Source organism: Rhinatrema bivittatum, chromosome 2 (assembly GCF_901001135.1).
Source record: "Rhinatrema bivittatum chromosome 2, aRhiBiv1.1, whole genome shotgun sequence".
In the NCBI taxonomy this organism is placed as follows: Eukaryota; Metazoa; Chordata; class Amphibia; order Gymnophiona; family Rhinatrematidae; genus Rhinatrema; species Rhinatrema bivittatum.
The window spans coordinates 446,073,049-446,095,554 of record NC_042616.1 but is presented as its reverse complement, the minus strand read 5'-3'; the positions used below and the strand labels follow the sequence as shown (position 1 = coordinate 446,095,554).

The window sequence follows — 22,506 nt, the reverse complement described above, 5'->3', positions numbered from 1 at the left end:
TCTCAAGGCAGCGGGAATATCTTTGCCATTGATGGAACAGCAGACTGGGAACCCGGTGATAGCTGCGCATCCAAAGCAAACCAAAATGGCAACAGATTGGTGGACGACAGTTCAGGTAGAATTTTGTAGACTCACTATCACAGCATTGTGGCTTCTCTGGCAAAGAGTACAGACTTCTTTCATCTTGAGCAAAAGAGACCAATGAAGGGAGGTTGAAAAGTTATTTGGGAATTCTGCTTATATTATCATGAGCCTAGATGGGTTTTATGATTAGCAGGGAATTTGGTGCCACCTGATGTACCTGTGTGAGCTGGGGAGGCTGGGTCTATGAGGATACGGGATACCAAGATGTTTTTCTTTAAAATTGTTTCTACACGTTCTTGCTGATATAATGATTAAGATGTGAACTTATTTTGGAATAATGTTTACAATGAGGGAGGTCCTTGCCCTAAAGTGTATGTGGGACGCACTAGTCAAGCGATAAAACTTTGATTGGTAGAACATCTCCCCGATTAAAAACACTTCAACCTTGATGGCTCCTATAGTTTCACATTGCATGGTGAATCAGCATATGTTTAGCCAATTGCGGTGGACAGTTATTAAAAAAAATGAACACACCATTCTCTGTGGAAATTATCCGGCAAATGTAAACTATCATGAATACTACTGGATCTATACTTTACAAACTGATAGGGTCATTCATTAAAATGCGCTATGGCTCATTTTGATGACTGGCCTGTTATAGAGTCCATCAAGCTAGGGTGAGATAACATAGCACAAAATTTCATCTTTGTGAGGAAATTACATCAAATATTCACCAGGGTGTACTGTGCTGTTCGTACATCTACCTCTACATGAGAAACTGGCCCCTAAACCATTACCAACATCTCACAACAACCTATTAGATAGCCCTCCTATAGAGATATAAATAGTTCACTACTATGATGGCTTTGTGGCACGATAGGTTTACCACATCAGGTGATACATCCGTTGCGAAACGGTAAGTTACCACGTGGTGCGGTAATTCTAAAATTTCCCTAAACATGCTCCTTTTTCTTAATGCGGGCGTTATCAATGTGTTAACACATTTTGATGAATCTAGGGGTGATTTCCCCAAGGGTTTGAACAAGGAGTTAGATTGGCTATTGTTGGTTTGATGTCTCTTTCAACATGTCACTGGTTGTTTCTGAGTCACAGGGTAGTATATTTAAACCTGTTTGAAAAGGTTTTTCCTTGCCATTTTGAAGTACATCACTGGAGTTATGAGACACAGGAATCAATTTTGTTGCAGACAGAAGAATTTTACATCTGTTCCCCTGATGAAGGACTAGCTCCAAAACCTGGCCATGTTCAGAGATAGTAAGCTAAGTAATGTGAATGAAGTTAAGCTATAGATTGTTGGAGTTTAAATAGATGTTATACAAAAAATAAATACATTTTGTCTACTATTGGGTAACCTGGATGGTACCTTAAATAGTGAATATTTGAAACTACCACCGCTTACCCTTTTAGATATTTAGATCTATGAGTAGATAAAGCAGTTTTTTCCACAATTGTTTTTGACATTAGAGGGGTGGGTTTATTTTGTTTTTTCTATTTGTTTTTTTACAATGAAAGAGGGGCAGGTTGACTCATCCCTCTGGGTGGTAGGAGTCTGAATTTTGGTGGACTAGGACATGAGACCCTCATCCAACTTAAAGAAAACGTGAAAGACCTGGGTTTTTGGTTAGACATTGATCTAAATTACAAAAAACACATCTCTACAAAAATTAAAGAAGGCTTTCATAAACTACAAATAATCAAACACCTAAAACCTCTTCTTCACCCCCACGATTTAAAAACCGTACTACAAGCCCTCATCTTTTCCGGTTTGGATTACTGCAACTCCCTTTTGATTGGTTTACCAAAATCTTCTTTGAGGCCCTTGCAGCTACTTCAGAATGCTGCTGCCAGATTTCTAACGGGTAAAAGCAAGTATGATCACATTACCCCTGTCCTCAACCAATTACAATGGCTCCCAATAGAAAAAAGAATTGAATACAAAGTTCTTTCATTGATCCACAATGCAATCTACAAAGCCGACTACACTGCCTTTGATGACATTATACACATACTTCGCCCTCAAAGTACAACAAGAACTTCTAGTAAACTCCAACTTGTGATTCCCTCACTCCCAAATGCCAAACTATCCTCCACCAGTAACAGAGCCTTCTCCATCATCGGACCAAAACTATGGAATTCACTACCCCACTTCCTCACCGCGCAAGAAAACTCAAAATCCTTCAAAAAAGACCTAAAGTCTTGGCTTCTCAACCATACTCTTAAGGACAACTCTCAATGACTTTATACTATAATCCCATTAACTGCCAACTTTAAATATTCCATTTGGACAATCTCTACTGATTCAAGCCACTGATACCTCCTTTTTGAAGAACCCAGTTATCTCTGCCTATCTATTCAGTGTATCTACCCTGTTTACACTATGTTCTTTGTTCATATCTCTTCTTTTGGTGCCATTTCCCACTTTTGTTAAATTTAAAGTTTAAAATCTTTCAATGTAACAAGTTGTTCTATATGTAAACCGGAGTGAAGGCAACTATGCTATACCTCGGTATATAAAAAATGCTAAAATAAATAAATAAATAAAAATGAGAGTAATGGGAAAGATGGGTGGGGTGGGAGTTTTGGTTAACAAGAAGGGGTTGGAGATGCACAGGATTTTTCTATAGGAAATGGGATTTGTTGGGATCTGGGTATGCATATTGGGATGTGGTAAGCTGGGGTTTGGAAGAGTTGGTTTTGGGCAAGGGTGTTATAAAGAATAAAATCACAAAACATTTAGATAAGACACAGCCAGCATGGATTTACCCAAGGGAAGTCTTGCCTCACAGATCTCCTGCATTTTTTTTTTTTGAAGGAGTGAATAAACATGTGGACAAAAGGTGAACTATGGTGTGTATTTGGATTTTCAAAAGGAGTTTGACAAAGTCCCTCATGAGAGGCTTCTAAGAAAACTAACAAGTCATGGGATAGGAGGCAATGTCCTTTTGTAGACTGCAAACTGGTTAAAAGTCAAGAAATAGAGTAGGATTAAATGGCTTGTTTTCACAGTGGAAAAAGGTAAACAGAGTGCCTCAGGGATCTGTACTTGTAGAGGTGCTTTTTTTTCCCCCAATCATATTTTTTGAATTTTCAGAAGCAATTCAGAAGTCTTAAGCAAAACCAACTTGTAGACTTGTACAGTCAATAGAAGCAAAAGAACTTCTCAAAGATAATGGGCAAAGCATTTAAAAAAATTGGAACACAAGGACAGCTTCAATAAACCCCTTCTCCACCCAACTCATTCCCCTCTATCAGGTATGCCAACAAGAGAGATCAACACTTGGAGATAATTATGAAAATCAGAACAGACGCATGGTGAGTGGAAAGAAGAAGAGGAAGAAGAAAAAAAACACAGTAGTGCAAAATTAACCCATAGGTGAGTAGGCTAAAAGACCATAATCAAAATAGCATATGATATAACACAATGAAATATAATACAATATAAAGCCATGCAATGCAATGCGACAGGGAATATGTAAAACATCAGGAACACATGTAAGAGGAGAGGTCAGGATTCCATGACTTCTGACAGCTCACCAAGGAAAAGAAAGAAAAATGGGAAGAAATCAGGATCAGCTATAGTCTTCTGAACAGTAGGAGAAAGATAGTCATGAAAGTGTCCCCAAATGTCTAACATAATGTGAAACCATTTAGGAGAGCTAGCTCTCGCTGAAAGATGTTCAAAAGTAAATAGCTTTACCATTCTAAGAAACCAAAGATCTGGTTGGGGGCAATAATTACCCAATCAATTAGAGAGTATAACTTTCTTGCCGACCAAACCCATTTTCCTCGAAAGAATGTATCTTCATCCCACACATTGAAATTATAGTTGAAATTACCATAAAGCCATATGTTGAGATCCCTGGGAATATCAACCCCCAGAATTTTAGTACATAATCCCCCTTCCTGTCACCAAAAGTACTGAATTTTAGGACAAGACCAAAAGGTGTGAATATAATTGCCAACATCTTTTCCACATTTGGGGCATATATCTATTAAGCATTGTTTAGCTTTAAATGCCTTATCGGGTGTCCAATAAAATTGCCAAAGAAATTTATATTGCGTTTCCTACAATATTACATTGTCAGATCTGGAATATCCAGGAAACATTCCTTAAATTCTGGAATTGATGGACTAACTCTCACCAGCCCTGCCACCTTTCAAAGAAAGAGCATACTGTATCATTATGTGGGATCACATGGAGGGCCTTAATAAAACGAGCTCCCGAGGGCTTATGCTTTTGGTCTCCCAATATTATCTCTCTCATCATTATTGAGGAATGAGTCCCCAGAAAACCCCAATGAAGTGCCTCAATTGTAAATAGGCAAAAAATTCACTGTGGGGTTGTGAGAATGTTTCCTGTAGTTCCTGAAAGCATGCATTTTCATTGTGGATATCCTGAAAACCCAACTGGCTGAGGGGTCCCCAGGACAGGTTTGAGAAGCCCTGCTCTATTGTCCTGATGCTTAATTTTATTTTTGCTTGCAATTAATCTTGCAAGATCAGCTTCTTGTGTGTGTAGTTAAGGAATTCTGCAATTACCACACATGGCCTAGCTCATGCTGTATGTTGTGCATATGACTTTTATGGGCAGAAATCATGTTTTCTCTGCCCAATGCATATAATACCATGGTTTATGCTGCTAAATCAGGGGTGGCTACCTCCAGTCCTCAAGAGCCACAAACAGCTCTAGTTTTCAGGATATTCACAATGAATATGCATGAGATAGATTTACATGCACTACCTCCACTATACGCAAATATACTCATGCATATTCATGATGGATATACCCGAAAATCAGACCTATTTGTGACTCTTGCAGACCTAAATCATCTTTTTTGCACATTAACTGACACCTGTACATTAAACATCATGTATGCACATAAGCCATGGTTTGTGTGCATTAAACGATTTATATGGCTATTCATTTTTATGTACACATTTATTTTTGGTTTGAGCACAAAAAAAAAACAAAAAACACAGACTGATGTATTTGCATAGCATTAACTTACTGCATCGGGAGTTAACATTTTTCGAGCAAAGGAATAAAGAAAACATGCCCTGAAGTTTAGCACATATTGTTTACTCACATCTTATTATACAAGAACATAACAAGTATCCTACTAGGACAGACAATGAGCCATTGAGCCCAGTATCCTGTCTCCGGCAGAGGCCGGTCTGGCTCACTTAAGAGGAACCCAGCAGATCCTAATAGGAAAATCTATTCCTTACTGCCCACTCTCAGAAGTAAGAAATGGAGACATTCAATTCATCCTAATAACTATTTATGGACCAAAACTCCACAAACTTGGCCAAACCTTTATTAAACTCAGCTGTACTACTAGCCTTGACCACATTCTCTGGCAACAAATTCTACAGCATAGTTGTGTGCTGATCAGAGCCTTAGCAGGACAATGAGTTGAGGCTGCAGAATGCTATTGCTCAACTGCTCAGACGTTTTCCAAGACTCACTTCTGTTACTGGACTGAATCCAAGACATCTGGCATGCTTGCAGGGTCTAGATTAGCACTCCACTCCTCTGCTGACAAAGGCTTAAAAGTTCATCTAGAAGGGCCTGAAAGAGACCCTTAATCTTGTTGGTAAAAAAGGAAGCAAAGTCAGTATAGGTTAATTTTGAATGACTAGATTCTGTTGCAGTAGGAGATATAGAAGACCATTTATTATTTCAAATAGCCTTTTGGTTGAATTTGAGGCCTATTCAATACACTGCGAGAAATAGATTTTTTTGGCATCTGTTATAGCTCTATGGTTTATTTTCATGTGCGACCTACACTATAGTCTACCATCCTCCAAGTGATATTTGAGCCATCTTAGTTATTTTTGCTCTTGGGATTTTAGAGTGCACAGTTCTGGACTATAGTATGGAGTGTGTTTATGAGTAGGGCACAGGACATAGGAATGGTAACTTTTAAACCAACAAGTGGGTGCACATGTTAGTCAGCCTGCATCCAGGGACATGATCATTTTATAACATACACGCGATTATGCACACGTTATAAAATACACTCCTACAATGACATCATATACAACCAACGTTATTTGCCGTAGCCTGTATGTATTTTTTGTAATCAATGAGACCTCATATAGGACTGCCAGCTGGTTCTGCTACTAGGCTGCAGCTATTCTCGGGCAGCAGGATCCGCCATTTTAGCGCTGCTAGTTATGTACCTACCGCAGTGGGCGGGATCAATCAATAATGACGTCAAGGATATTAACTTGAACGAATTAGAATTCTAAATGAGCGATGACCATTCTACAGAATCATTAAGACCCAAAGGAGATTGTGAAGCTAAGGTGTAAATCCACCACTGTTCACGAACATTCAGAATTTGATTAGGATCTCCTCCACGAGTGTTGGGGGAAATCTGTTCTAAAATTGTCCATCTGAGTTGATCAAACGTGTGTCCAGATTGTGTGCAATGGGTTACCATGGGTGCCTCCAAATTAACAGTATTGAGTCGGCTGCGATGTTCAAACAGCCGGGTTTTTATTTTTCTGCTTGTCCGTCCAACATACACTAGTTGGCAGGGGCACTGTACAAGATATACCACCCATGTGGAATTGCAAGTCGTCACTGATCTTTTATAGTATCTCTGTCCCGTTTGGGGTGTTGCCAAGATGATCCCTCCATTATGATGGAACACATATCACAGTTGCCACAGCAGGTATGATTACCTTGCAGTCTAACAGGAGTGTGTTGGGTGACTGCTGCATGCACTACATGGTCTCTCAGATTTTTGCTCCGTTGATATGCAAACATGGGTAATTCAGAAAACATATGGTGCAATTGAAGCACATGCCAATGTCTTTTTATACTTTGCATGATTAGGTATGATTTGTCTGTGTGTGTGAGCACACAGATATCAGTAGTAACGGGTTCATGACTTTTGTATTCCAAAAGGGCTGTCCGCGGGGAGTGCCATGCTCTTTTGTAGGCTTTGTATACTGCGCTATATGGGTACCCCCTTGAAAAAAATCTCTCTGCCAGTTTGCCAGCTTGGTTTTTAAAATCACCATCTGAGGAACAGAGGCGTCTAAGCCTAAAAAATTGGCTTACTGGGAGGCCTTGTTTGAATGCTCTAGGGTGGAAACTGTGATACCTGAGATTATTTCTGTCTGTTTCCTTATGATGAATGGAAGTGTGTAAGTGCAAGTTATGAATGGAAATAGAGATGTCTAAAAAAGCTATGTGTGTACTGCTGTGTTGTGTGGTGAATCGCAGATCGTTATCTATTGTGTTGATCCAAACAAAAATTTTTTTTAAAGAAGTTATGTCCTGTCTCCAGAAAATAAGGAGATCATCTATATAGCGGATCCAGAGGGAGACTGCATCGAACCATCTAGATCGGTATATGTGGAGTCTTTCTAATCTATCCATCACTAGATTTGCAATGGAGGGGGCTGCGGATGAGCCCATTGCTATCCCATGGATTTGGAGGAAAAATTGATCATTGAATGAAAAATAATTTTTTTGAATAACTAATTTAGCTACTTCAAATATTACAAAAAACTTGAGGAAGATCCTACTAAGGAATTAGCCCGTATGATTGAGAGTTTATTGGAAGAAAAAGTAACTCCGTTTCTAACACGCAAAGAGCGCAATTTTTTAGTGGTACAATATCCCTGGATTCCTATAATGTATGGGGTACCCAAAATTCATAAATCTTTAGTAGACCCCCCTTTGAGACCAATTGTGTCTAGCAATGGATCTATATTGGAACCTTTAGCCATTTTTCTTGACAAGTTTCTTAAACCACATGTTCACATGAGGTCATATATTCAAGATACCACGGCTGTGTTGAAAAAATTGGAACACTATTCAATATTAACTGATTCTATAACACTAGTAACGATGGACGTCGTTTCATTATATACTAATGTTTCTCATGTCACAGCCTTATTGACCATTGAAGAAATTCTCAAATGTAATATGGAGGGCGCCAGGATTCCATTTTGGTTTGTTTTTGAAGTAGCTAAATTAGTTATTCAAAAAAATTATTTTTCATTCAATGATCAATTTTCAATTTTTCCTCCAAATCCATGGGATAGCAATGGGCTCGTCCGCTCGTCCCCTCTCTCTAAAGGTTAAAGTGCTTGCCCTAGGGGCAACCTTCTTTTTAAAATACCCTTCAGTATGTCTTATAACGTTTAGAGGGAAGAAATATAGTTTCTTAGACCAGTTACATTTAGAAACTTTTATGTTGGATAAAGAGATTTTGGGAGAAGTAATATAGAAGGCCAAGAGAATCCATAATGTCTCTCAATTCTCCTTTTTAATTTCTAAGGAAAAAATTATTATTATAAGTAATATGGTTCGCTCCCCCAAATATGGGTTAAGTAATAGAGATGTATTCTGATTATTAAGTCATTATTGTAAATGTTATTTGACATCTGTATAACTTTCTGATGTATTTGTTTAAGTTTTAAATGAAAACTCAAAGTCTAAATAAAAAAACAAAACAAAACTAAGTGAAGTAAAAACAAAATAAGATTAATATCATCTCAACTGTTCTGGATTTGTTCATGCTCAATGTATGCCTTATGAAATAGCCCTTAGTTTGAATATAGGCTGAGCTGCAATTAACAGCAAGCAACAAGCACCTAAAGTGTTGGTTAGGCCGACGTGTGCCTCTTCAGCTGCAACATGAATAAGTATCTATGCATCTTCTGAGGAAGGAAAAAAGCACGAGTGACTGACTTTTCAAGATGCATATAAAAGGGGCTCAGTTAATTTTTTTTTTTTTTTTTTGCTCTTTCCTCATCATTAATCTAATCTCTACAGAGTCCCATCAAGAAGCCTGCACTTTGTAGCCAATGGATAAGTCAGACCTTAGCCAGTGGCAAAATAATATGAATCCAGTCAGAACAAAAAAAACAAAAACAAAACACAAGCATGCATGAAGTTTGGAATGCCTTCCTAATTAAAACAAAAAACACAGAGATCTAGAGGGCTTTATATATAAAAATAGCCAATTTAGGCCAGCCCTGTGACTTGGGCCATAATGATTCAACACAGGAGTTCCAAATTTCTATCCACGATTATTCAAGATCAAGTGGTCCTAAAAGGGAATTTGTGCCCTCAGACCCAGGAAGGGAGACAGCTTTTGCCAGTGTGGCAACCAGTTAATTCCCAAGAGACTCAATCACACTGCAGACAACACAGAGTAACCACAGCAAATGCTACAGGGGGCAGGTTTGTGCTTGCTTTTCTCCATCTCTCTCCCACCCAGGAAGCAGCAACTCTCTGCCCCTCCTCTCTCCCACACTTCCAGGAAACATGGGGGGGGGGGGGCATGGAGGAAGCAGTGCAACAGCTGCAGGGAGCACATGTTCACTATCTTCCTGCTCCTGCCACCACAGTAGGACTACCTCTTTCAGCTGCAGGAGGGAATGGGAAGACAGAATAAAACTGGAGAGAGTTAGGGCAGTGCTGGCAGGAGAGCATGGGGATGGAGAGATCACTGGTGAGGAGCACCTAGCCTGGAGGCACAGTGGACAGTGAAAGAGGTAATCAAGAAAGCATAGGGACTGCAGAGGAGAGAGCCTGAGGACAGAGACAGATTGATGGAAGAGCACAGGAGGAGCAGCAGCAGCAGCAGAGAGTTCTGGGGGAAAAGAGATAAATTGTCATGAGCTAGGGCATGGAGCTGTGGGTGAATATCTGAGTTACTCATCTTTTTCTGATTCCGCTGCCAGCTTCTCCCCCATGTAGGGTTGTTCAGAGAGGCACAGGGATGCTCCCTCATGCTGCTGGTTACCACTGCCACAACATGGATCAGGGGAAATTAGAGGAGCCGAGAGGGAAACTGAAGCTGGGAAGGTGGAACAAAGACAGAAGTGGTGAGTTGCTGGGGGATGCTAGGCGAAGGGAGAGACAGAGAAGATGGGAGCTGAGAAGTGAAAGGGAGCTGGAGGAGGGAGCCAGAGAACTAGAAGAAAAAAAAGCACAAATATTTAGCACATTCCCCACACAACACTGGTTGGAAGAGGCTATTAACTAATGAGTGGTGCTGAGGTGGACCTCCGAGGCAGGACCCTTTTAAGCACTTGGGTCAATGAGAGTCCCCTGAGCTGCTCAGGTATGTTGTACAACAAAGCACAAAATGGAGAAAGGACAATAACAAAACCCATAATCAGTTGATTGGCTACTCAAACTGTCCTTAAAAAAAAAAATGGAGAAATGACAGAATGGATCGCTGGAACACGGAAAATACCTCTCATAAAAACTTTGTAATCCAAAAGGTTGGAACCACCACCAGTAACAATTCTAGTAGCAAGAAAAAAGAGATTACGAATTTTCTGATTTAATGAAAATGTATAATTTTTCCAGTTAGTTAATGGCACATAAATACAATTTTAGGTCCTATAAAGATTAGGTGACCCTTTTTACCGCAAAGGATCAGACACTTCAGTATACCACACCCAGCAGGATTACATATGTCCACTCTTGCCAAAGTGACACAGGTCAGATTCAAGTCCTGCAAAAAGGGATCTGAACCATTCTGTTCAGTTGTCACCCCTCTGAAATTATTAAGAGTAAAGGAACAGAAAAAAAATGCATATTATAAAAGACAGAAGCAGTACCAAGAGGGCATGGGAGAAGCTTTTTAACTCACTTCTAAAATTTGGTTTTAATTGGTTTTCAAGAGCACAAAAACTACTATGAGAAACTATGGAGAGAATATGAGTAAAAGCGAAGATTAAAAAAAAAAAAAGTCAAGATCATCTCCACTCTCTCGGTTGTGGCAGTGCTGCAGGACAGTCGCAGAAGAGACAGGAGTGAAAAATTCAAATGGTAAGACAAAGAAAAATAAAGGAAAAACACTTAAAAGAAAAAAAAAAAGCAGGAACTGATTGAATGTTTGTGCGACAGTGCCTGCAGGAGCTTAGAATCTGACTTGAGGGCCGAAAGTGCATCTGCTTGGTGGCATTGTTGCTCATGGCGGTCTTCAACATCCACTTGGATTTCATCCTCTGAATGTACTGCATGTCACGCTGCCCATCAAGCGATACACCTAGAGTTACACCGAGAGAGAGAGTGAAAAAAATAACCAAGTTTGGAATATACTAACTAAAATCATCTAACAGTACAATCCTCAGACTAGCTGCTGGAAGCCAAGAAAACTCTTGATCACTCCAGATCAGGAGGCTAGAGAAATATACATGGGTTTTATTTTTGTGAACACCGCTATTTTTTTCCTCTCGAACTGCTTCAGGAACTTAAACCTGAATGCTCTAATATGGCAGTTCCCAAACCTGCCCAGGACCACCTCCAGTCAGTCAGGTTTTCAGGATATCCACAATGAATATGCAGATTTATCTCATACATATTCATTTCAGATATCCTGAAAATCTGACTGGTTGGAGGTCCCCCAGGACAGGTTTAAGAACCATTGCTCTAATTTGTGAATTTGATCTTTTAGGAGTAATGGATAATGCAATCGCACCACTGAAATCCCTGTCCACCCTGGTCACACCAGCTGCTGTTACCTGGAATGGAATAAAGAATATGAGCGCCTGGATTACACAGGAATGAAAGAGTCATGGGCGTTAGTTACCCCTAACACAGCAACTCAAAAGATTTGTGCCATCTTAAATCATTGTACTCAGTCCCTATAACCTACTGAAAAACTTCAGGTATGCCACCACATTTGAAAAGAGTGTTTTTTGCAGTGGAGGGTGCGTTTGCTTAACAGTTTCTCCTGCCCCATTGGTCCTCTATCTTAAGCAGAATCAGTCTCTTCTAGCCTTATCGCACATGTACCTTCATTTGCAACTTCCTGGGCTTTTTCTATTTTTCCTGCCTTTGCTGGACCAAAAAGCAAAAGTTCAGCTCAGAAATCAATGGAAGATCTGACAAAACTGCAGGGAACAACACTTTTGTCCGCTGGTTTGTGTACCTTCATTTCAACAAATTTAACTTATCTTCAAACCTTTTTAATGAATTTTTTCAGGTAGCATACATACATAATAACCCTTTAGAAAAAGGTTACTAAACGATCCCTTTATCAACTGAGTGATATTTGTAATCAGCAAACAAACTTCAGATATTCGGATCCTAGATACATGAAATATTCATGTCTTCAAAAGAAGGGAGAGAATACAAAAGGGAGAAAACAAACACACCCTATTTATGAACAATGGACGCAGTACCAAAAATATTTCCCCTTTCCGACTATCACCCCACCAGGTATCTCAGCCACAAATTATATATTAATCAAAGATTCTAAGCAGCTGCTCTTTAGAGTAAGGAATAGATATACAAATAAATCCCATATAATCTTTCCATCATCCACTTTGATACTGTCATATATTCCATAAGAATCATGCCATATAATTTAGCTTTCTATATCACAACAGCTGGTAGTGAATCTTCTGCTAATTAAAGAGACTGCAATGTCTTGCAATTAAGAGCAATTTATTCCTGAGCATTCAGTCTTTTCAATTGCAGAATCACAATTTGACATCCCAAACAGATTTTAGTGAAAATAATATTTTCAGAGAAAATGCCATTTAAACAACTTGCATTCCATCATGTGAAAATTTAGTAGTTTGCTCACAGGACAAAAGGCAATGGATTAATGATCCACCTTCTGTCGGACAGAAAAAAGGAGGCGATATTGCCTCTGTTTAAGTCTCTGGTGAGCCTTCATTTGAAGAAGTGCTGCATACTATTTGAGACTGCACCTTCAAAAGGATCTAAACCGAAGAATAAATACAGAGGGCAGCTAATAAAATAGTCATCACTCTTCATCATAAAATGTATGGTGACAGCCTTAAAAATCTAAATATGTATACCCTGCAGAGAAAGGGAAGATATTATAGACATTTAAACACCTCCACGGAATAAATGCAAAGGTGACTGTCTCTTTCAACAGAAAGAAGGGTCTGGAAGAAAGGGTCACTGGATAAGGAGAAAAGAGAATAGACTCAGGGGTAATCTGAGCAAATATTTCTACACAGAGAGGGTGATGGATGTACAGAACAACAAGGACATTATCTGAATTCAAGATGGCACAGACAAGCACAGAGCAGCTCTGCAAGAGAGGAAGGAATTGTAAAAACATGAGCAGTTGGTGTGGATGAGCAGACTAGATAGACCATCTATGCCACGCTCTCTGTTTCATTTAGGGCATTTTTCCAGGGCATTAATAGGGCATTCCTATTAGGGCATCAAATTCCCACATTTGATGCCCTAATAGGACATAACTACTCTATGAAGTATTTTGAATTGTAACTCCCTCATCAAAAATATTTTTGGGTAAAACTGTAATTTGAGCAAAGTAATGTTTTATTGAACATGGAACGACCTTTTGACCAAGATCTGAACCCCACCTCTGATCCAAATTAGCATACCTTTGTGTTAATTGAAAGTTTATATAGCAATATATACACTTCTCTTTTTTCAGACTTGATGATTGAGTCAAAGTGATGACCACACCAAACTCATCTCAACTGTTTAATATTTAACATTCTTAATATGAATACCTGTTTATCATTATCCTGTTTGTCTTGCTGCCTCTAGAAGATCAGCCCAGAACCAAATACAGAATATCCCTGTTTCATGTACAAGCCTGAGCGAGAGAAGTGTCAAGATTTGCAAGGGTCCAGACTCCGGCAATCATATGTGTTGCTAACTTCTGGCCAGTTATGTATCTGACCTGCTGCATGTTTCCTAAAAAGCAATTCTGGTAAATTGGTGTTTTTGCCACTTGGCACATACTACACAGCACCTGCTTCAGCACAGCAGCCACTGGGACAAGAAAAGCCCCAATGCTGCACTTCTCACTCACCGGTGCCGCTCGTCCAGCCCAGGGCTCTGTATTGCTGCAGCACCTTGCCCACTGCCTGCCGATTCTTAGAGACAACCACTGCTCTCTGCAGACCAAACCGTTGCTTGTAGTACCTCATCAGGGAACGGTGGCCAATCCTGGCACCTGTAATGCAGCAAGCGATAACAGAGTAAAGGCAATGAAAGAAAGAGAAAGCCCCCATGTCAGAGAGAAGCACTATCTGAAGTGCAACAATTCTGTAAGAGCACTGGCTCAAGGGTCTAACTTCAGAAGACTCCAACGAGCATCACGAGAATTCCAAAAAGGAAGAGTAAGCATTTATATAAAACTTGCTCAGTTTCTGAACAGCATTAAACATTAGAGATCTAATACCCAAACTGGGTCTGCAGATGTTTCATTGCTGAAGTTGTCCAGCATACATGTTTTTGAATAATTAACAGTGACTAATGATATTCCACCTCCCAAAGACTACCACACTATGAAAATCCCTTCCATACAACAATCTTTAGCTAGAAATGTTTCCTGCTTTCAGCCTTACAATCAGATCTAAAGAAGAGAACTATGTGGTCTCCAAAACCTACGTACTGGGACGTCTTCAGGTCATTCTTATTTTGATTCAATGAAAGGTATGACAACCAACAAAGAACATTAACATTTAAACAAAATTGCTTTCTACAAGTTTGTGAAAATGCTATAAACGCAGCTAAAAAAAAAAAAAATAACTGCACTATCAATAAGCATAAAACTGATTACAAAGATGATACCTGAAGCAGAGAGTGAGATTGAGAAATTACTACTTTCCTGATAATTTCCTTCTCTTTAGGACAGAGATGAATCCAGACTCAATGGGTAATGTACCTCTACCAGCAGATGAAGACAGAGCAAAGCTGACATCACAGAATAAATACCCCTCCAGTGACATCAGCCTGCCAATATTCTCTGCAAAGCCAACTGTGGACAGACCAACAAAAGCTTGATCAATAACAGATAACCACTGCAGTACTCAGCCAACAGGAACACTGAGCTCAGACAAAGAATGCATTTACACTAGTCAAGGGACTGGATTAACATTTATAGTAAACCCTGGAACAGGTAGCCTCTGAGGAGGACCTTAGCACAATCATTCGGCAGCCAAGGGCAGGAAGTTGGAGTCATCAATCTGTCCTAAAGAAAAAAACAAAAAAATCAAGTTAGTAATTTCTAATTTCTTAAAATCCAGAACCAGTGGGGTGTATCCAAGATACTCCCAAATAGGGCAGGAGGCTGGCCGCGATCCAGTCAAAACCCCATGTGCAAAGGCTGCATACCTTCTGGCCCTGCACATCCAGACGATAATATCTGAAAAAGGTGTGTAAGGATGACCACGTTGCAGCTCAGCAAATGCTTATGGGAGACAATTTAACTTCTGCCCATGACACTGCCTGAGCCCTAGTGGAATGATCCCTAACCTAACTGGGCAAAGGAAAATTAGTTTCTTACCTGATAATTTTTGTTCCTGTAGTATCACGGATCAGTCCAGACTCCTGGGTTTTGCCCCCCACCCCCCCTAGCAGATGGAGACAGATGTTTTTAAAACAAACTCCGCCTTACATAGGATGGTGCCACCTACAGTCAAGCAGTATTACTCAATGTCAAAGCAGTATGACTTCAGAACTACTAGAACTATGTACAAGAACCTCTCAACTAGACAAAAAATAGTCGGGTCACCGAACCTCTCAAGGAACGGAACCTGTGGACCCACTGACACAAGGACAATCCAAAACAGAATAGCGTTTTCTGCAGATTTAACAACCAAAGAAATAGAGAACGAACGGACTCTCTAACTGCCATATATCTTACGGGCGGGACTCTGGACTGATCTGTGGTACTACAGGAATGAAAATTATCAGGTAAGAAACTAATTTTCCTTTCCCTGTACGTACCCGGATCAGTCCAGACTCCTGGGATGTATCAGAGCTGACCTATGTGGGGTGGGATCTGGAGAGGCCCGCTCGCAGCACACCTGCTCCAAACTCCGCAGACCCCGGTGCCTGTACATCCAATTGGTAATGCCTTGCAAACATATGAATGGATGACCAAGTAGCCGCCCAACAAATCTCCTGCGGCGACACCAAGTGACATTCCACCCAAGACGTCGCCTGAGAACGACTAGGGTGAGCACGAAGCTCTAGAGGAAGAGGCTTACCACGCAATAAATAGCAGAGTTAATGGCCTCCTTCAACCAGCGAGCTATAGTAGTCTTTGATGCCATCCTACCATGCTTGGGACCACTCCACAGTACAAATAGATGGTCCGTCAGCCGAAAATCATTGGTGACCTCCAAACAACATAATAATGCTCTGCGAACGTCCAGCCTCCGCAAGTCCCCAGACAACTGATCCAACCAATCTACGTCCAAGAAAGCCGAAAGCTCCACAGATTGGTTGACATGAACGGCCGAGACCACTTTCGGTAGAAAGGAAGGCACCGTTCGTAAAGAAACCCCTGAATCCGAAATTCGCAAGAACGGTTCCCTACAAGAAAGAGCTTGGAGCTCTGATACTCTACGAGCAGACGTAATAACAACCAGAAAGATAATCTTCAAAGTAAGGTCCTTCAGGGCGATCCTCTTCAAAGGCTCAAAAGGGAGCTGAGACCAGAGCTTTGAGCACCAAATTCAAATTCCAAGATGGACAAGAATGTCTCACAGGAGGCCGCAAATGCTTGGCGCCCCGTAGAAAAAGAACCACATCCGGATGCGCTGCCAAAGCCACACCGTGGCGGTATATAAAATACCTTAAAATAAAATTAAAAAAAACATACGCTAGGTTGGTAAATGTCTTACGCGAGTTCAGCAGAGTCGCCACCACAGCCGGAGAATAACCTTTATGACTCAAGCGGCGCCTTTCAAAAGCCATGCTGCAAGACAAAAGCGCCGCATATGAGTAAAAGCCCAAGGTACCAGTTCCAAGGTGGAAGTCATCGAGCCAAGCACCTGTAAGTAATCCCGAACTGTGGGAGGACTCTTGAGCAAGAACCCCCGGACTTGGGCTTGTAGCTTGACAATTCGGTCTGCAGAGAGAAACACTCTGCCTTGCTGCGTGTCGAATAACGCCCCCAAATATTCCAGGGACTGTGAGGGCACAAGTCTGCTCTTGGATAGATTGATCACCCAGCCCAATGACTGCAGGAGCTGGAGTACCCTGTGAACTGCCCTCTGCGCGAGGTCGGCTGACTTTGCCTGAATCAACCAGTCGTCCAGATAGGGATGCACTAGCAGTCCTTCCCTCCGAAGCTGAGCCGCTACCACCACCATTACTTTGGTGAGCGTCCGAGAAGCCATGGCCAGACCGAAGGGAAGAGCTTGGAATTGAAAGTGCTGGCCCAGGACTGAGAAGCGAAGAAACCGCCGATGAGCCGGCCTTATGCAGATATGCCTCTGTGAGATCTAGGGTCGCCAGAAACTCCCCCTTTCTGACCGAGGCAATGACCAAGCGAAGAGTTTCCATGCAAAACCTTGGTACTCTGAGGCATCTGGTTACACTCTTGAGATCCAGAATGGGCCGGAATGCACCCTCTTTCTTTGGAACGATGAAGTAAATGGAGTACCGACCCTTCCTCCTTGCCCCTACAGGTACAGGGACAATGGCCTCTAGCTACAGCAGCCACTGCAAAGTGTCCTGAACCACCTGATGTTTGGCCGCGTATCCGCAGGGAGAGACTAGAAACCGGTCCCGAGGGTGCCGTGCAAAATCGAAAGCGTAGCCTTGTTTTATCACTGTGAGCATCCATTGATCTGTTGTGATCTTGGCCTATTCCTCGAAATATAGGGACAGACTTCCCCCTACCGCCAGCCTCGAGGAATGGACCAGCGCCCCTTCATTGTGAGGATTTGGACCCCGGGGCAGATTGGGCCGTTCCCGCTCTTCCAAATCTTCAGCCACGAAAAGGCGGGGGACCAGGCTTGCTGCTTCGGTTGTGCTGGCCGAAAGGAAGAGTTAGGTGTTTTAGCCGGTAGATAGCGCCGATTCCCCCTGAATCTGGCTCTAGAAGAGAAGGAACCCCGAGACCAAGGCCTGTCCTCCGGCAAGCAATGAACTTTATTTTCACCCAAAGATTGAATCATATCCTCCAAGACCTTGCCAAACAGTAATTTTCCTTTAAACGGCATAGAACCAAGCTGGGCCTTGGAGGACACATCTGCTGACCAATATCTCAACCACAACAGTCTACGAGCCGAGACCGCCGACACCATGGATCTCGCCGATGTCCGCAACAAGTCGTGAAACACATTAGCACAGTAGGCCACGGAGGATTCTAACCGACTCGCCTGAGCAGCTTCCTCCTGCGAAAGACTTGCATTGGTCTGTAATAGTTGCAACCATCGGAGACACACTCTCATTGCGAAGTTGCTGCACACAGCTGCCCTGACTCCCAGGGCGGAGACTTCAAAAAATTCTCTTAAGTTGGACCTCCAACTTCCGGTCCTGCAGGTCCTTAAGTGCAGTTACTCCCGCAACAGGTGAGCGGGAGTAACTGGTCTTCTTGGTAACATCGGGGACAGCTGCGTCTACCTTGGGCACCCACAGCATCTCTAAAGCATCCTCTGGCAGAGGATATAGCTTATCCATAGACTTTCCCACTTTCAAACCCAGCTCCAGGGTATCCCACTCCCGGAACAGCAACTCTGTAGCTGAGAAATGAAAAGGGAAGGCAGCCGCTGGACCTCTCAGGCCCAACAAGACAGGATCCATCTTACCATCTTACCATTGACAGTCCTCCTCAGGAGGACTGTCAATGCCCAGCTCCGCCAGGATAGCAGGAATAAGAGGAGCAAGCTCATCCTTGCGATAAAGGCAAACTACTTTGGGGTCATCCCCCTCCGCAGCCTGTAAGCCTCTTACTGCCCTTTGTGGCTGCAGATCAGGATCTGTATCCACCCCCTGCAGAGAAGGCTGTGGATCTGGTTCCTCTGGATCGGTATCATCCCAGAGGAATCTGTATCCGGCTGAGGAAACCCCATACGGAGCGAATGCTTAGGCAGAGACGGTCCCTTCTCACCTTGAAGTTTAGCGTGCTTCCTGGCATGAGATTTGGTCCCTCCAGCAGCGACTTTTTCTACCATGCGCCTCTTGCCAGTCAAAAAGGAAGAAGAGGAGGAGTCAGAGACCCCCGCAGGGTCATCCTCCGTAGCAGGGGAATCAGGCTGTAAAGGCTCCCTATCAGCAGGGAAACTCCTCTGCGGAGAAAGGGGAGGTGTTAGCAACCCCTCCCCCATGGCTGCCTGAGTAGCAGATCTAAATGATTAAGATGGCCTCTGTTCCCGCGATGAGCGGGAACGGATCAATTCCAGCCTGCTGAGGATCAGCTGATGCTTCCAAAACGCAGGTAGATCTAGCATTTGTGATTTTTTTTTTTTAACTTTTGGAACTACGGTGGAACCCTCCCCCCCAGGCAAACAAGCCAAACAAACTCCCTCACACGAGAGGCACACGCGGCACAAGGAGGCCCGCAGCATGAGGGGAGAGAGAGCGAAACGCAGCAAGCCCCAACAGCTGCAAAAACGACCCCCCCCCCCCCCCCGTATCCGAAAATGCGGCGAAAACCCAGGGAGGTAGAAAGAGCCGACCTGCTGAGGGATAACAAAAGTAAAAATAAAACCAAGTCTTTTTTTTTTTTTTTTCAAACCTTGCCCCGGCAGTGGTCCAAAGTGCTGATCCTCAGGGTGGAGTGAACCGGGCTCCCCTGTATCGCACCCAAGCTGCCACAGAAGAATGAGGGTCCTCAACCCTGGCTTGCAGCTGCCTCAACCAGCAGGGGATGGCCCTCTCAGAGCCTAGCGACCCCTGGGAGGCTGACCACATCATTCGTATGTCGAAACTAAGCTTCACCTCTGGGGGTTTTTTTCTTTTTCAAGTAGCAAAGTTAAGGCAATCACTAACAAATAAATAGAAAAAAAATCCCCTAACTCTGACTAACTTTCCTCACAAAAACTATTCTCACAGACCAGACTGTAGGTTTTGCACCCGTTACAACAGATCCATGTGCGCTGGAAACCAGAGGAGGGGAGTCTACCAGGAGCCTTTACAGAGCCTTCACAGATCCGCATATCATGGTCTCCTGAGCCAATCTGGTGCCACCAGAAGGATCAACCGTCTGTAACTTTAGCCCTTGCAAATCATTCTGCCCAACATGGGCCACGGGGGAAAAGCAAACAGAAGCTTGTCCTCTGGACATTCCTGCAGGAGAGCATCATTGCCCAATGACTGGATCTCTCCTGCAACTGAAGAATCAAGGAGCCTTCACATTGCGAGAAGTCGCTAGCAGGTCCAGAAATAGAAGGCCCCAGCGATCCACTATTAGCTGAAACTCCTCGCCTAACAATATCCATTCTCCTGGGTCCAGACTCTGCCTGCTGAGAAAGTCTGCTCTTACATTGTCTTTTGCTGTAATATGCCAGGTTGAGATCTCGTGAAGATAGACCAATTTATGGAATGGGCATAAGTGTATTTCCTGCAACACTTGCTGGCTCTTGGTTCCTCCCTGCCAACTGATGTAGGCCACTGTCGATGCATTGTCTGACATTATCTGCTCAACCCTGCAACTTGTCGCCAAACTGCAAAGCATGCCAACTGGACTACCTGGGCTTCCAGCAGATTGATATTCTAGAAAGACTCTTCTGTACTCCAGCAAACTTGCGCTCTCAGTTCCTGACAGTGAGCTCCCCAACCCTGAAGGCTCGAATCTGTCGTTGAGTACTAGCCAATCCAGTGATATTTTGAGAAACACCCTTTCTTAGATGACCTGCTTGTAACCACCACTGTAGTTGAGAGCTGACCTCCATCAGCAGGTGGAGCTGAATCGAATAGTCCTCAGACTGTGGGCTCCAACGAGACAGCAGGGAGCACTGAAGAGGATGCATATTGAAGAAATTACTTACCTGATAATTTTGTTTTCCTTTCTGTGTTTATTTATTGCTTTTCTATACCGATGTTTGTTGGCACATCACATCGGTTTACAATAAAATATATAAAGCATAGAAATAAAATATGATATGAAGTTACATTTAAAATTTCAATAGTTAATTAATATATGCAATAAAATACATTTAAAAGTAACATAAAAACAACAATCTTAAATATAAATAGCTTAAAACTATTGGAAATATAAAAACTATATAAAAAGACTCTGCTTTAAGGCTTTGAATGTCAAAGCAGGTAAACATTATGAGAAGGCCTGCTGGAACAGCCAGGTCTTCAACGTTTTCTTTTTTTAAAGTATAAGCATTGGGCTCAAGTCTCAATTCTTGTGGTATTGTGTTCCAAATGGAAGGACCTGCTAGAGATACTGCTTGTTCACGAATGGAAGTGAGGTGTGCTAATTTGGGTGAAGGTATTGGTAAAGTCCTGTTGCTGGCAGATCTCGTAATTCTTTGCAGGGTCTGAAAATGAAGGGAAGCATTGAGCCATTCTACATTTTGATTATATAATGTTTTGTGGATTAGTGTTAGGCTCTTGAAAAGTATTCTGTAAGATGTCAGAAGCCAGTGACAATCTTTTAGAATAGGTGTAATATGGTCATTTCTTCGAGTGTTTGTAAGGACTCTGACAGTGGCGTTTTGTAGGAGTTGAAGGGGTCTGATTGTCGATGCTGGAAGTCCTGGCAGTATAGGTTTACAATAATCCACTTTGGAAAAGATTAGTGCCTGAAGAACAGTTCTGAAATCAGTCTGATGGAGGAGGGGCCTTAATTTTTTTTTATTACTTGTAGCTTATAGTAACAATATTTTATTGTTGTACTTTGAATTAAATTAAAAAAAATTCATGTGTCAAGTATTACACCTAGGTCTCTCACCTCAATTGCAGTATGGTATTTAATTTGAATGGAATTAATATCAGATAGGACTTTATCATTTAGTTTATGACAGATAATTAGAAGCTCCATTTTGGAGGTATTTAGGGCTAAATTAATTTGTGTTAGCAGTTGGTGAATGGCAGAAAGGTAGACTTCCCAAAGTTTGAGGGCTTTAGCTATGGATTCAGTGATGGGGATTAAAATTTGCACATCGTCTGCATAAATGAAGTGTGTGAGCCCTAAGCCCGTTAATAGCTTGCAGAGTGGCAACATATATATATTGAACAGCATGGACGATAGTGAGGATCCTTGGGGAACCCCTTGAGTTAGTTCAATGGGTTCAGATTCAAAGCTGCCTATTTTAACCTTATAATGTCTATTTTTTAGATATGACTCGAACAATCGTAATGTATTATCTATTAGGCCAATTTCAACCAGTCTGTCTAATAAAATTTTATGACTAATGGTGTTCTACAGATGGACTCAGGATGAGTGGGTTACGCTCCCCTGCTGGCAGATGTAGACGGAGCAAGCTGACCTCACAGTATATAGACTCCTGCAGTGACTCCAGCCTGCCAGTATTCTCTTCAAAAGCCACTGTGGACAGACTAGCAAAAAACTTGATTAAAAATAGTCAACCATAACTGTATTCAACCAACAACAAACACTGAACTCAAATAAGAACAAAGGCACCCCAAGCTAGGGACAGGATGAACACTTTCCAGAAATCCCTTGGGATCCATATCTCCCCAGGAGG

General features: G+C 42.1%; 1 protein-coding gene across 2 annotated transcripts in view; it reads right to left on the bottom strand.

The window, feature by feature from the left end:
• Nucleotides 1-10,426: 10,426 nt before the first annotated feature.
• The window catches only part of ZNF622 (zinc finger protein 622), a 59,486-nt gene continuing 47,406 nt past the window's right edge, over nucleotides 10,427-22,506 (bottom strand). For both annotated transcript variants that reach the window (XM_029590336.1, XM_029590335.1), the window contains exons 6-7: nucleotides 13,917-14,060; nucleotides 10,427-11,138 (exon numbers count right to left, since the gene is read on the bottom strand). In XM_029590336.1, coding sequence (XP_029446196.1) covers nucleotides 10,912-11,138; nucleotides 13,917-14,060 — 371 coding nt within the window. In that variant the 3' untranslated portion in view covers nucleotides 10,427-10,911. The remainder of the gene's footprint in view (nucleotides 11,139-13,916; nucleotides 14,061-22,506) is intronic.